Raw genomic sequence first — 13,999 nt, 5'->3', positions numbered from 1 at the left:
ATGAGCCCCACTATCTTAATTGACTTTGGGTGTTCTTTTTTTTTGTAGTTGTTAACTGGTAATGTAACAGAGAGAAAATTTGTGTCGGTGATTGAAATTGTGAATGAGGAAATTATGAGTTGTCACCAAGATAATAAATTAGTTGAAGAGGTGGTTTATACACCCATTGAGGATGTGGATGGGGCAGTTCAGTTTAAACCAAAAGACAGTAGGAAGAAAAATGACACGCTATTTTTATATTTCATTGTAGTCACAGGTAAGCCATCTTCTGCTCTCTATTTGTTTAAATGAATAGGCAGGGTGACAATAATACTCCACAGTTCACACAACATCAACATTCATTGCTAACAGCTGTTTCGGCACACTGTGTCATCTTCTGAGAGAGTTATAAACATTTTATAAGCTCATTGTCATTCTGCTTCTTCATCATGAAATCACAGAAACGTAAAGAAAATAAGTATAATGGACACCCTTTCAGAAATATGTAGATAATAAACAGAAGTTTTTTTCAAATACAAACTGGAGGAACAACCCTTTCCAAAACACTACTGTCGAATAAACACTAAATCACACGAGATCAATACTCTTTTTCGAAATAACTTCATTCTGTCAAAAAAGTACACGAAGGGACTGTTGAAATTATTATTGTAGCTATCGAACAGTGACTTCGTAATGAATTTTGCATTGCAAATTGTTTCCACCTGATAGATGGCACACACGGAACACCATTATCCTCAATAGTGTACTTCGAAGTTTTGGGATAGAACACTTGTCTCAATTACAAGACGAAACACTCATTCCTTTCATAACATTACTTTCTTTTCAATGAGGAGTTTTATTGTAGTTTTTTCCATCCTTTCTCTGTGAGTTTTCTAATTTTTTTTCAGTGACATAGAAATGGAAAGTCAGAAAACTAATCCGCTTTCCAGAAACTCATTTTCTCTCTAGATAAAGTTCAAAGAAAGAAAACGTTTAATATTAGTTCTTTAATGGCCTCAGATAGAATTTCAATTCAATTTTTCTTGTTCTAGCGAGTGTTCAGATATTCGTGAAAGGTTGTACCATTGTCTGGCCATCCCCCGTGATCCCTCAACTGAAATCGAATAACTCGGATATCAACCCTCTGAAAGATCCAATAACCACGGCTCAAATCTCGATGTTATTTGGAATACCGTCAGCATTTAGAATACTTGGTGCACTATTACTAGGAAAGTTACCGGATATCATCGGTAGAAAGAGGACTCTGCTCGTTATATCGTTATTAACTCTTCCACCCCATCTAGTAATGGTCCTCTTTGGAAGCCATATATACGTCTACATCATTGGAAGATCCATCGCGGAGATAGGTTTTGGGTTTATACTGTCCGCTTTGCCAATATATCTGAACGAGATTTGCGAAGATCACAACAGAGTTAAACATGGATGTCTCATGATGTTCTTTTTACCCCTGGGGGGTCTTTACGGCTATCTTGTAGGTCCTGTTACCAGCGTCAGATGGTTCACATTTTTATGTGCAGCGCCTCTAATCCCGCAAATCATTCTTTCATTGGTACTACTTCCCGAGTCACCAATTTACTCGGCCGCTAAAGGAGATAGAGTAACCGCCATCAACACATTGAAGAAACTGAGAAGCAACAAAACCGAAGACGAAATTGTTCAAGACTACATTGAAATTGAAAGATCTCTAACGAAACGAAATGAAGGTGTTGGAAGCGAATTCAAAGAACTATTCTCAACACGCGGTTTGAGGATGGCAACTTCAATTGGATTCTTAGCAATCTTGAGTATATCAGTCTCAGGAGTGCCTAGCGTCATAGCCTACGTAGCACCCCTCTTCAATGATGCTAATACGAATCTATCTGGAAACTCGGTGGCAATCTTAGTGGGAGTTGTTAAACTGACTTTTTATTTCGTAACATTTGCAGTTGTGAAAAAAGTGGGTACAAGGCCCTTGCTACTTTTTTCCTACATTGCCACTGGAGTGCCTCTCACCATCACTGCTGTGTATTTCTATCTCAACGCCACCGATTCGCCAATTGTTCATACCATCAGATGGTTACCTATAGTATGCGTACTACTTTACATTGCCTGCTATTCTTTAGGTATAGGTTCAGTAACAGTATCTCTACTGAGCGAGCTATATCCTAACGATATGAGATCTACAGGTTGTTGCTTTGTTAGAACAACCGTTGCTATTTTCAATACCATTATATCCGCATCTTTTCCCCTAGTAGTAGAGTATTTGGGAGTGCATTATAGCATTGGAATGTTTAGTGCAGGTTGCTTCCTAATTTTTGTTTTCATGTACTTTTTTTTGCCGGAGACCAGAGGTAGGAGTTTTTCAGAAATCCAGGAGATACTTAGCAAGTGAATGCCATCTAGTGACTTTCCGATAACTGTAGGCTTTTAATATCACTGTTACTGCCATATGAAAACTATGTTTACATTGAAATCATATTGAATAATCCATTGTTTCACCTTCTTTTACTGTGAAATATAAATAAATGAAATAATGACGGGTTGAACCGCGTCTGTTATTTTGGAGCCATGTTCAAGTAGCTGTAACTACACTGAGATCTCAATCTACCTACTTCTCAGGTGGGGACATGATGTAAGGTTCCCTCCGCTTGTATCTGTAAGGGTTTCAATCTGCCTACTCTCAAGTATTGACTACCTACTCTACCTGCTCCCCAGGTCTAGTCGTTGGTCTCTGCAAGAGTCTCAATCTGCCTACTCCCAAGCATCGACTGCCTACTCTGCCTGCTCTCCAGGTCTAGTCGCTGGTCTCTGCAAGGGTCTCAATCTGCCTACTCCCAAGCATCGACTGCCTACTCTGCCTGCTCTCCAGGTCTAGTCGCTGGTCTCTGCAAGGGTCTCAATCTGCCTACTCCCAAGCATCGACTGCCTACTCTGCCTGCTCTCCAGGTCTAGTCGCTGGTCTCTGCAAGGGTCTCAATCTGCCTACTCCCAAGCATCGACTGCCTACTCTGCCTGCTCTCCAGGTCTAGTCGCTGGTCTCTGCAAGAGTCTCAATCTGCCTACTCTCAAGCGTCGACTCTGAGTCCCCAGGCTCTGTGAAGCCTCTGGCTTTTGAACTGTGGTCCACATGCTCTGTTGTTTCTGTGGACTATGGACTCTTGGGACGCTGGCAGAGACCAGCGATGAGACCTAGGAAGTAGGCAGATCGAGACCCCGGCGTCACGTCACGAAACCCTAACAACAGGTCACTCAGTGTAGTCATAACTTTTTTGAAAAAGGCTTCAAAGTCGACGCCGAAACATCAAGCAACTAAATACATCAAACGCGGTTGTTTATTGGAAATACTATGAAGAACAAATGTAAACAAGACTAATGAATTTGATATCTTCCGTAGTTCGGAGAATACTTACACAAATAAATTCCGAAATATTGATTTGTAAATCACAAGTATATGTGACCTTCTTTTCCTCAAATGTATTCTTTCATGATTTGAGTCGATTGTAATAAAAATAATTATTTTACTTCATCCCGACTCACTTTTGTATCTCACTACTACTTAGGTCTCAGATGCCCACCAAGAAAGGAATTTCATCCCAACTGGAAAGCCCCCCGCGGTGGTAAATAGGGTGCGTTTACATATAAAAATTACCTTTTCGATTCACAACTGTTTCTCCATGTCCTTGAACTTCCAGTGCACCCGTGCGGAGCCGGGCGGATCACCAGTTCTGTTTCTGTTTTTTTTCTGTTTCTCTATTCCAAATCAAAAAGTTTACCCACTTGATTTTCTCGTGTTAGGAATCACACGTTAAAAGGTAAGACCTCGTTAATCCTTAGCTCGCACAAGTTTCGGCTTCTGAGGGTTGTCGTTCGTAGGGGTGCGACAAATGGTTAACGGAAAAAAAGATTTTAAAAACAGTTTTTTTTTTAATGAAAGTAATTCGAAATTATTTGTTGATGTTCACAACTACCAACTCATTCAATCCAAGTAACAGTAACTACATTCACTATTGAACTTTTCAGATATTTTTCATATGAATATTCACGAAATAACAAAAAAACTGAATGAACTGATCAATTCACCGCTCGTACGGGTCTCTAGGGGTTTTCGCTGATTGAAGATCAAAACGAATTACTTATCCTACCGACTGCGCCATCAAAACTGATTTCACAGTGTTCTATGGGTGAGCCGAGGTGGGTCGCTAGTAGGTGAATGGATTAATGTCAAATAATATTATTTCATAAATAATATTCGACGTGTTTTCTGATGGAATTCCTGGATTTTGAAATAAAATTTCCTTCATTGAAAAATTCTTTTAATATAGGCCTTAGAGTAATGATTGTTACATTCCTCAATATTGTAATGTGTACTGCTAAACATTTACATTTCAACTACAACTTATGATATGATCGCAAGCTCATTGTTTGTTCTGATGGAATGTGGAGATATTATTTACCAAATTCTGTATAATTCAGCAGAAGTCGGTTTAATTTCTGCCCCACATTTCTCAAATTCAACGTTGTCAATTACAGTACTTGTCCCAAGAAGGTGACAACCTATATATATTCAAAGGTAAGTTCTTATATTCCATGTCAGATAACTTTTTCTATTCCCACGATGTCAACTACAAAATAATATAGAAGGATGAAAGATACTTGTACTTCAGTCGATATACTGTACAATGAAATGCCTAGATCAATGTAGAAATTTCAGATGTCAGACGGACCTGATACTGACTACAATCTATCTAGTTAACTATTTCATTACTAGAATCTTGATGAGTAGAACTTACTTCAGAAGATGATAGTCATCTTAATAATTTTTCAACTTCGTACCATCCACAACGAACAAAATGGAATAAAGTTGCAGGAGTGTGAGGAAAATGAACTCATAAGTATTTTCTGTGGGTCAAGAAAAACCGAAGAACTAATTGGAAACTGATGATGCTGTATCGTCCCAACAAAAAGTTAGGATGAGAAAAAATCCACCAAGAATCAAATTCTTGAGTATCTACAGCAGTTTATCACTTCTTTTCAACTAATTGACTTTTTCGTCCTACATAAAAACATTTTTCCACCATCAATACTGATTTACTGTTCAAAAACTGACTGAAGATTAAAACGATTCGGAAAAATTCAAACAGTATCACTAGAGACAATTCTGTGTTCAACTCATATAATGGGAAATAATTCAAATATATCACTCCATTCATCACTTCAGTGTTTTTCATTACTTCACTGGTTTCTTATCCTACTGACTGCGCCAAGGAAACTGATTTTACGTTGTTCTATGGGTGCTTTTGGCCCCATAGCAAATAACGTACCAACATACTATATATTTCATATCGTTGCATGAAATGTGTTTCGTATTATTTCAAATTATCATACATGTGCTAAATCATATCAAGAATGAAAACAGGGTAGTGAAAACTTTGCAAAGCTGGATTTTGAAAATTTTGGAAGATACTTTGGATACCAGCAGCTAGCTAGGAAACCATACAAAATGTCACAATGGGTACCTACATAAAATCGACAGGTTGAGGAAACTTTCTTCCAGTTTAAACATATGAGGACTCTGACTTGGAAGTATCTATATAGAAACTCGTAGGAGTCTAAGAGCTACTTCAGTGGTGATTCTGAATGAATATCGAAACAAATTTAAAGCGGCCAGGACTGTAAATATCTATTGATGAGTTATGATACACTATTAATTTTGAGGTTGTCAAAGTAGAATTGATAAAAGTGCTAATCGAACCCAAGAACTGACCAAGACAAAACGAATATATGTAACAATATGTACCAATATGTGAATACTGGTTTGAAAAAAAAAAACTATCAGGGAACATTTCTATAGTAATTCGAAGATATCACTCTATTCGTCACTCAAATTGTATTTCATCATTTTACGGGTTTATCCTACCGACTGCGCCATTAAAACTAATTTTACGTTGTTACCACATCGCTTTTGATAATGTCTACTGCAGTGGTAGACGAAATGTCAGACATAAAACCTGCAAACCACGGCCAAAAAACCCGGAAAAAAGCTTTCACACAACCATCATGGGTTTCCAAAAAAACGAGTATTTCTCCCTTCCTATAGATAACCAATTATTATTTTTCAGTAATTTTATTCGGCATAGAACATATTGGTGTTTGCTTGATCAACCTTTGTCTGATCAACATGCCGAAATGATTTGATCATTCAACAAATTTCTATTAGAACTCTATGATTCCTAAATAGTTGATCATGGGATGGGAAACACACGGAGCGAGATGACAGCAGAAGTTCTCCAAAATATATCATACGACTCTATGTGTCAACTTGGCTGAGCAGTAACGTTGCTTCTGTCGAATCTTTGGGCTCCACTTCCTTCTTCACCAGGGTCTCCTCGCACGCCATCTCGCTTTCAGGAGGTAAAACACCATCGTCAGTATGTTCCGAGCATTCTATTACAGTTTTCTCATCGGATTTGGAAGTTGGGCTGTCGTGGGATTCATCTTCTTCGTTGACTGTGTCCATGATGGACGCTGAGACCTTTGGCGAACCTCCTGCAGCAGCGGGAGTGGTTTTTCCTGCCTTTCCTTGGAGGTAATAGGTCATTAGTTGCCCTTTACCCTTGACTGAGACTAGACCTCGTTGTTCGAATTCGTAGCCGAAGTGCTGGAGGATTTCACAGGTTTCTTCGGTCACCTGGAAATGAAAGATTTTGAGTCATATTCTGACTGATGAAATACAGGATGTTCCTAAATGTTTTGTCTGAGAAGAAAATTTTCATGAATACGATAGGTTGCCTTTTATGTTTCAGGATTTGGCAACCCTAGTGTTGAAATCTGGCAACTGACAGCTCTATTGTGAAGTTGGACATTTTTGAGCTTATACGTACTCAGAAAGTTTTGACATACGCGCGCTATTTGTGTTGTTTACAGTAACTTAAAAGATTCATCTCGGCCTAAAAATGGAATGGCCGATACTTGATGAAAATCCATATTTAAAAAACTAATGTGGTGCTGCTGGTTTTTTCGGGTTTTCCTGCAGCTGACAAAGCAAATGCGCCACTGGAATCAATGAAGTCGCCCCGGAGCGCCAATTAATTTTTATTGTTGTTTTTATTTTATTTTTATTGTTGTTTTGATAAAACCACGTAAAAAAACTAATAAATAGAGTTTATTCTATGATTTTCACTATAAAGGTTTTACAAAAACCGCGACACGTGTTAGCGAAACACGTGTCAATAGCTTCTTCAAGCATAACCTATGCTTGAAGAAACTATTGTATAGCGAAACACGTGTCGCGGTTTTTGTAAAACCCTTATAGTGAAAATCATAGAATAAACTTTATTTATTAGTTTTTTTTTAGAATGCATGTTTTGGAGATACCTCAATCAGAGTGGCAGAAGTGCTTCGACAATTGATTCAAACGCTTGCAAAAGTGTATAGATCTTCGAAATATAAAAGGCAACCAACGTATGACGAGAGGCTTCGTTTATAATGATGAACTTTGAGTACTTCCTTAAATTTCATCAAACTCTTTGTATCCTGAATTCATGAAGATCAGTTCAAACACCAAACCTTCCATTAGCAATGTCCATTCAGCGATCATAAAAAAATATTCCTGCATCGCTTTTGGTCACTTGAAAACCTCCAGTCGAAGTATTCATAAAAGAAAGAGAAATCTCTTTTCTGGATGGTTCTTTTCTGGATGTAATCCAGCAGCTTCAGGGTATGCTTAGGAGCAGAGCTCCATACATGTGAACAATACTCCAAAGAAGGTCTGTTTCAAGCTATATAAAGCACTAAAAGTTGCTGGGGTGTGTACAGTCTTCTGGTTGAAACAGTGTATCAAGCTTTTGAGAAGCAGCCTTTCCAATTCCAGCGACATGATTGTCTCCATTTCAACCCCAACAAACTTATCGAAGCAGAAAGCAGAATTGCCCGTCCTCCGGTTCGGAGAAATTAATCTTTCTGGAGAAAACCGATGCCAGAGATTTCGTGGCATTGAATTGAACATGGTTACTTCCACTCAATCACCTCTAGACCCTCATTGAGATGTGGAACCTTCTGCTACCGACAAAGATGTCCATCAGCAGTCCTGAAACCGAGTTGAATGACGAGACAAGTGTGCTGTCGTCAGCAAAGCAATATATTGGGGGTTAGAAACAATGTGGTTTTCTGGAAAATACCAGCGTTTATGATAAAAGCATTCGAGATATATCTATCGACGGCCACTTCCGGGGAATGTTCTTTTAGGAATCTGAAGAGCCATAGCTTTGAAGTTTGGCCTGTAAACCCTCATTCCACACGGTCAAAGACCTCAAAAATATCAAGCGCAACATCTCTTGACTCTCCATGTTTCTCGGTTGCGTTATTCCAAATATGGGTGACATACGATAGACGCTCGTACATATATTTGTTTCAGAAAGCCATAATGATGATCGCTCATGATGTTAATGCCTTCCGAATATTCAAGGATATGGATATGACGGGCACTTCATCAGGACCAGACGCCTTGTTGATATTGAGCGGTTTCAGAATTCGCCTGACTAGACGTTGTCGATGTGGATGATATCTTTCCCAGAGAATCAACTGTGGAGTGCGACGCAAATTGTTCAGCTAGTAGATTTGCTTTTTCTGTCAGCTTGTATTAGTGGTGGAACTGTGGATTTTGAGAAGTTCTGATCAACAGCTTCAGCTACCCACCAGAATGATCTAGACCTGTTGGGATTGGCAAGCAGTTCATCCCTAATTCTAAATATTCTTTTCTCCTCATCCACTGAAATATTTTTGAACTTTAACCAACCAACTTCTAGAAAACTTATCCTACCTGAATACACCCAGCTTTCCCGGTACTTTCCATTCTCGATGCCACATTGACGGTGTTACCCCAGATGTCGTAATGAGGTTTCCTTGCCCCAATCACCCCCGCAGTTATAGGGCCGTGGTTGATTCCTAACTTCAAAACGAAGTGGTTGAATGATTGTTCGTTGATGCTTTGGAGTGCTTTCTTCAACTCCAGAGCGAAATCCACCAGTATAGCAAGGTGGGCCCAGCGGACTGAGATAGGATCTTCAGGCTGAAAAATAGGAAAAGGAGTATTTCACTAGTTCGGACGTCCATTGTCTACTATATAAAATGATTTGAAATCCCTGTTCAATCGACTAAAAGAGGAATCATCAATACTCTATTAGACCGGGCTTTTGGGCTCTGTAATACGAAGGAAGGTCTCGAGAAGAAACTAGACATCATCAAAAATGATCTTCAACGGAATGGCTACTCCAAAGCGATGGTAGAAAAGACTTTGGCTAGAAGACAGCAGGAGCATAGCAAGGAAGAGAAGCCGTCACAACCAGTGCTTGCACTTCCCTACATCAGAGGATTATCGGAGAGAATAAGAAGAATTGGTTCCAAGTACAACATCAGAACCTGCTTCAGATCCGGTAACACTATCCGTAGCAGCCTCACGAAAACCAGGCCACCAAACGCGGACTGCGATTCCAAAATTTGCATTTACCGGATACCCTGTGAGCGCGGAAAATCCTACATTGGTGAAACTAAGAGGCCATTGAATGTTCGCATTGCCGAGCACAAGAAACACACACAGCGAGGGGAAACCAGCAAATCAGGAATAGCAGACCATGTTTGGACCCATCAACACAACATCGAGTGGTCCCAAGCTGAGATCTTGCACAGAGAGGAACATTGGTTTAGGAGAAAATTCAAGGAAGCCGCATACATGTTGTCCAACAACGTATTCAGCCTAGCCAGCGTAGAAATACGCAACATATGGAAACTCACCATCAAGCGAAAAATGGCCAACTCCCGCCAAAACGGTCATCTCCCACGGAACCAGTGAAGCGGAAAATGGAAAGCGGGAATAAGTGAAAGTACTCGAACGATCTATAAATAGTCATCTTTCGGAGGAATCAGTCCAGTCATCGCCCGAAGACGATTGTAGATACTAACAATCGAAACGTCGTGAACTAAAGTGACTTGGAATTTCTCCACTTTTTGTTTATTTTTATTTATTTTTATTTCCTATTTTTTTTTCATTTCTTTATTTTCATTCATTCAATTGTTCTATTTCTACTTGTATTTTATTTCATATTATCTCATTTCAGGTTTATTATGCTTAATATAATTGTTATTTTTCAGTTATTCATTTTTAATTCTTCTTTTTTAGTTGTTTCAGGGATTTCAAATCATTTTATATAGTAGACAGTGGAAGTCGAACTAGTGAAATTCATCATGAAACATTGTCAGTCACCTTCAAACAAACGAGGAAAAGAAGTATATGGTGACGTGGCCATCACTAAAATCAATAACAAACACACCATCTTGAAAGGATATTGTCATATACAGGGTGTACGTTAGAATATTCAAGGGACGTATTCCTGAGTTAATTAAAAAAAATTCTATATAAACTTGTAAATGCTCCGTTTCGGAAATACAGAACGAAGAAATGTAATTTTCTGTTCGTTTTTTAAAAATGACTCACAAAAAATAGGTTTATTTATGCGTTGTTGAAAAATGTATCTTTTTTACATAGAAAAGGTGTGGGAATTAGTTTTTTTATGAAAAGTACCAAAAGTTCACTGTCAAAAAAGTAAGGGCTTTGAAATAAATAACAGCGTACGCAGCGCCGTCTAGATGTTACATGGAAATTAATACGATTTAATATGATTTTCCACGGTAGAAAAATCTTGGCTACCTTCTGTGCAACTATTTTTTGCAAAAGTTATTTTTTAAAAACGAACAAAAAATCAACTTCAACATCCGAAACGAAGCATTTCCGGATACAAGTTCATATAGACTTTTCATAAAAAAATTTCAGGAATACGTCACTTGAATATTTTAATGTACTTTTATTACACCCTGTACCTATAATTCCAGGACACATATCTATCTCTATCAACATGATTATTTTCTACTAATCATAAAGATATTGAAACTTTATATTTTATTTTGGGTGTATGAGCTGGTATACTAAGTACTTCGTTAAGAATTCTAATACGAGCAGAATTAGAAAATCCAGGTACTTTAATTGGTAATGATCAAATTTATAATGTTATTGCAACTGCCCATGCTTTTGTTATAATTTTTTTCATAGCTATACCAATTATAATTGGCGGATTTGGTAGTTAATTAGTCCCATCAATATCAGGTGCCCTTGATGTAGTATTTCCCCGAATAAATAATATAAGATTTTGATTCCCCCTCTCTCTTATTTTTCGTCGTAAATTCTATTGAAGAAAGAGGTGTAGAAACAAGATAAACAGTTAATTCCCCCAATCATATAATATGTAAACAAACATAAACTAAAGAAGCATTTTGTTCACTAATGAGTATTATTGGTATATCAGCAAGTATTGTTCTTCGTTTTTTTAAACGATTTCAAAAACAACAAAAAATTAGAAATATCCAGTAAAGAGACAGTTATGGCAAACCGCGAAGGAAAGGATCAATTATAAATTCCTTTATTATTCATCGGAAAATCAGTAAGATGCTTTCTCGTCAAATTCGGAATAAAAACATTTGTCCTGTACGTGAATCTCCTGGCTCAGATATTCAGGTGTATTTTTTTCAGGATTTTTGAAAAGAAACAACGTATCAGCCAACTCGGTCTTCAAAGCTACAGAAAATTCCTCACCTTCATTTGTCTTGTAGGGTTCAACCCACTAGCAGCCATGTATGTGGAGCCTATAGTTTTGATTTTGATGACATCTTGGAACTTTGGAAGTTCTAATAGCTGGAAAAAACAAATTAGGTATAAACATTTTTGGGATGGTGACCATGTATTGTTTGATGTAACATCTAATTTTCTTCGAAAGAAGCAATTCTGAATAACTGGTGAAAAACAGCTAATTTTACAGAATTTGCATCAGTGAAAGTGGAATGTTCATATTTTCACAGGCGATGCAAGTTTTTGCAGTCTGTGTTTTGTGGAAATACCGGTTATCTTGATGAAAATTGAATAGGCTCTTTTATTTTTACAGTCTCCACTACTGAAATAGTAAAGCTTCTTCTAATGCCCATACAAGTGACAAACTAACAAACAACTGAAATATTAAGACTTTTAATTTGTTATATTTCCATAAGTTAGTAAGAATTTCATCTACTTTTTTTCAATACATACTGTTCAACGAAACACGTTTTGAATTTCCATAAATTGTGTAAATTGTATGAAATGTCTAGAATTGACATCATATAGTAATAGGTTAAAAAGAGGCAAAAATTAGAATTGGAAAAAAGTGAACAGCATCGATTTATACTGTACGAAATTCTCTATCGATCAGTATACACGGCGACACAGTTGAAAAAAAATTATTGAGATATGGAGCTACAAAAACACATGATATTGAGATGGACAAAACTTTTGAAACAACGTTCTACATCTTCATTTATTTACAATTCAAAGTAATAACTTACAGCATCGAAATCAGATATAACTTCGTTCAAGAATCTCAAACATTCCAATCCTTGATTGTTCACTGTTTCTTCTGAGTAAAAATCTGGAAATTCATCAAATTGTATCAATATTCAAGCAGCCATGAATTGGTCAATATAGAATTTGAAGTGATTTCCCAAAAAGACATCAATAATATTTCAAAGTGTTTACTCATTTATTTTTCTATTTCATGAATTTTCTTTCAACATTCTTGAAGAGTTTGTTTCAATTAGGCAGTCAATAACGAACTTTCCCACAAATTATACTGAAAAATACTCACCAGAAAAATTTGGCATAGAAGCAAATAAAACTCCAACTTCAGCATAACTCTGAGAATAAAGCTCATCATGTTGTCTCTTTCTATTACCCATGAAATGTGTGGCTACATGTGGCGGTAATATATTATAAACCAAGGCCTCGTTTCTCCTCCTCATATCTTCTGCGCAATCACGTTGCTCTTCCACTTCACACCTCCATAGAAATAGCACTCTTGCAACTTTTTCCATCTGTCAATGAAAGAAAAAACGTTATCTTATCTCAGGATCGTGAGTTTCAATCCTTAATCATTTATGACCCACTTCAGAATGTTAGCCTTCAAATATTCAACTTTTTTCGAATAGTTACTGTTGTAAATTATCCCCTGAAGAAATAACGTTGGCCAACGCTGGACTTCTCCCATCGACTGCGACTTAGTCAAGGTCTCGCTCAGCCTCACTTGTCTCTCTCTCGGAGTTTCTATTAGTGAGTTGTTCCACCAGCTTTCAAAGAGTTCCATTGCCTCATATAAGCATTGCCGCGACTCAGGAGAGTCATTCTGATGCGGAAAGTGCAGCGTGAAGTCAGCTGATGAGCGACAATTCTGTGTGCTCTATTGTCAGTATAGTAACAAAATGAAGTTGAGTTGTGCTTAATTATTATAGAACCTACGAAGAAAACGTGACAATACTGAAAACTCTCATGAGAAACCCGCAGAATCTTGCATGAGTCTCAATTCCTTCTGAAACCCTTGTCACTTTTTGGTAACGATTGATTTTTAAGAATCAAATAAAAAATGTGATGAACAGACTGGCCGTTCCATCATTATTATGTTAAATTTGAATAAAACTGGATACCTACGTGCCGAGCCAGGAAAGCCAATGCGAGAGTAGCTGTCAGAAGTATTCCAGAGAGTGTGTACTTTCCTTGTGTCAAACTAGAAAGAGAGAAAAGAAAAAATATAATTAGTTTTTATTCACTGCGCACATCAGTGTACTTGTTAGTATTTGGATTTTAAGGAAAGGTTGAAAAAAAATAAGTCAAGGAAATAGATTCCTTGTTTTCTTTCTTAATACAAGAAGTAATTCATTATATTGAGACCGAGATCAATCCGAGTCCACTGTGAGGGGATAATATGAATGATATTAAAAAAGCTGAACCTCACTTTTGGAAAACCGGATAGAAGGAGCAAGTTAATAGAATAATCAGAGATTGTAGAATGGAGAATAAACTATTCAAGAGAAATAAAGAAAGGTTTGGCAAGACCAGAACATCAATACCCTAATGTAAAGCCATATTTTCTACTTCTTGAAAATGGCTTCAAAA

General features: G+C 37.4%; 2 protein-coding genes across 3 annotated transcripts in view; one reads left to right on the top strand and one right to left on the bottom strand.

The window, feature by feature from the left end:
• The first annotated feature begins 15 nt into the window (after nucleotides 1–15).
• Nucleotides 16–2,525, top strand: LOC111516317 (trehalose transporter 1-like protein). The gene is made up of 2 exons (XM_023172483.2): nucleotides 16–256; nucleotides 1,032–2,525. The coding sequence occupies exons 1-2, from the start codon at nucleotides 115–117 to the stop codon at nucleotides 2,369–2,371; spliced, it is 1,482 nt and encodes a 493-aa protein (XP_023028251.2). The 5' UTR covers nucleotides 16–114; the 3' UTR covers nucleotides 2,372–2,525.
• Nucleotides 2,526–4,270: 1,745 nt separating this feature from the next.
• The window catches only part of Ac3 (Adenylate cyclase 3), a 46,285-nt gene continuing 36,556 nt past the window's right edge, over nucleotides 4,271–13,999 (bottom strand). For both annotated transcript variants that reach the window (XM_074185029.1, XM_074185030.1), the window contains exons 15-20: nucleotides 13,535–13,610; nucleotides 12,699–12,924; nucleotides 12,400–12,482; nucleotides 11,621–11,719; nucleotides 8,798–9,046; nucleotides 4,271–6,667 (exon numbers count right to left, since the gene is read on the bottom strand). In XM_074185029.1, coding sequence (XP_074041130.1) covers nucleotides 6,287–6,667; nucleotides 8,798–9,046; nucleotides 11,621–11,719; nucleotides 12,400–12,482; nucleotides 12,699–12,924; nucleotides 13,535–13,610 — 1,114 coding nt within the window. In that variant the 3' untranslated portion in view covers nucleotides 4,271–6,286. The remainder of the gene's footprint in view (nucleotides 6,668–8,797; nucleotides 9,047–11,620; nucleotides 11,720–12,399; nucleotides 12,483–12,698; nucleotides 12,925–13,534; nucleotides 13,611–13,999) is intronic.

Source organism: Leptinotarsa decemlineata, unplaced genomic scaffold (genome assembly GCF_025532065.1).
Source record: "Leptinotarsa decemlineata unplaced genomic scaffold, Ldec_3_MD MMD2_tig00026361_RagTag_RagTag, whole genome shotgun sequence".
Classification (NCBI taxonomy): domain Eukaryota; kingdom Metazoa; phylum Arthropoda; class Insecta; order Coleoptera; family Chrysomelidae; genus Leptinotarsa; species Leptinotarsa decemlineata.
The sequence above is the reverse complement of the archived record's forward strand: the minus strand, read 5'-3'. Positions and strand labels throughout refer to the sequence as shown.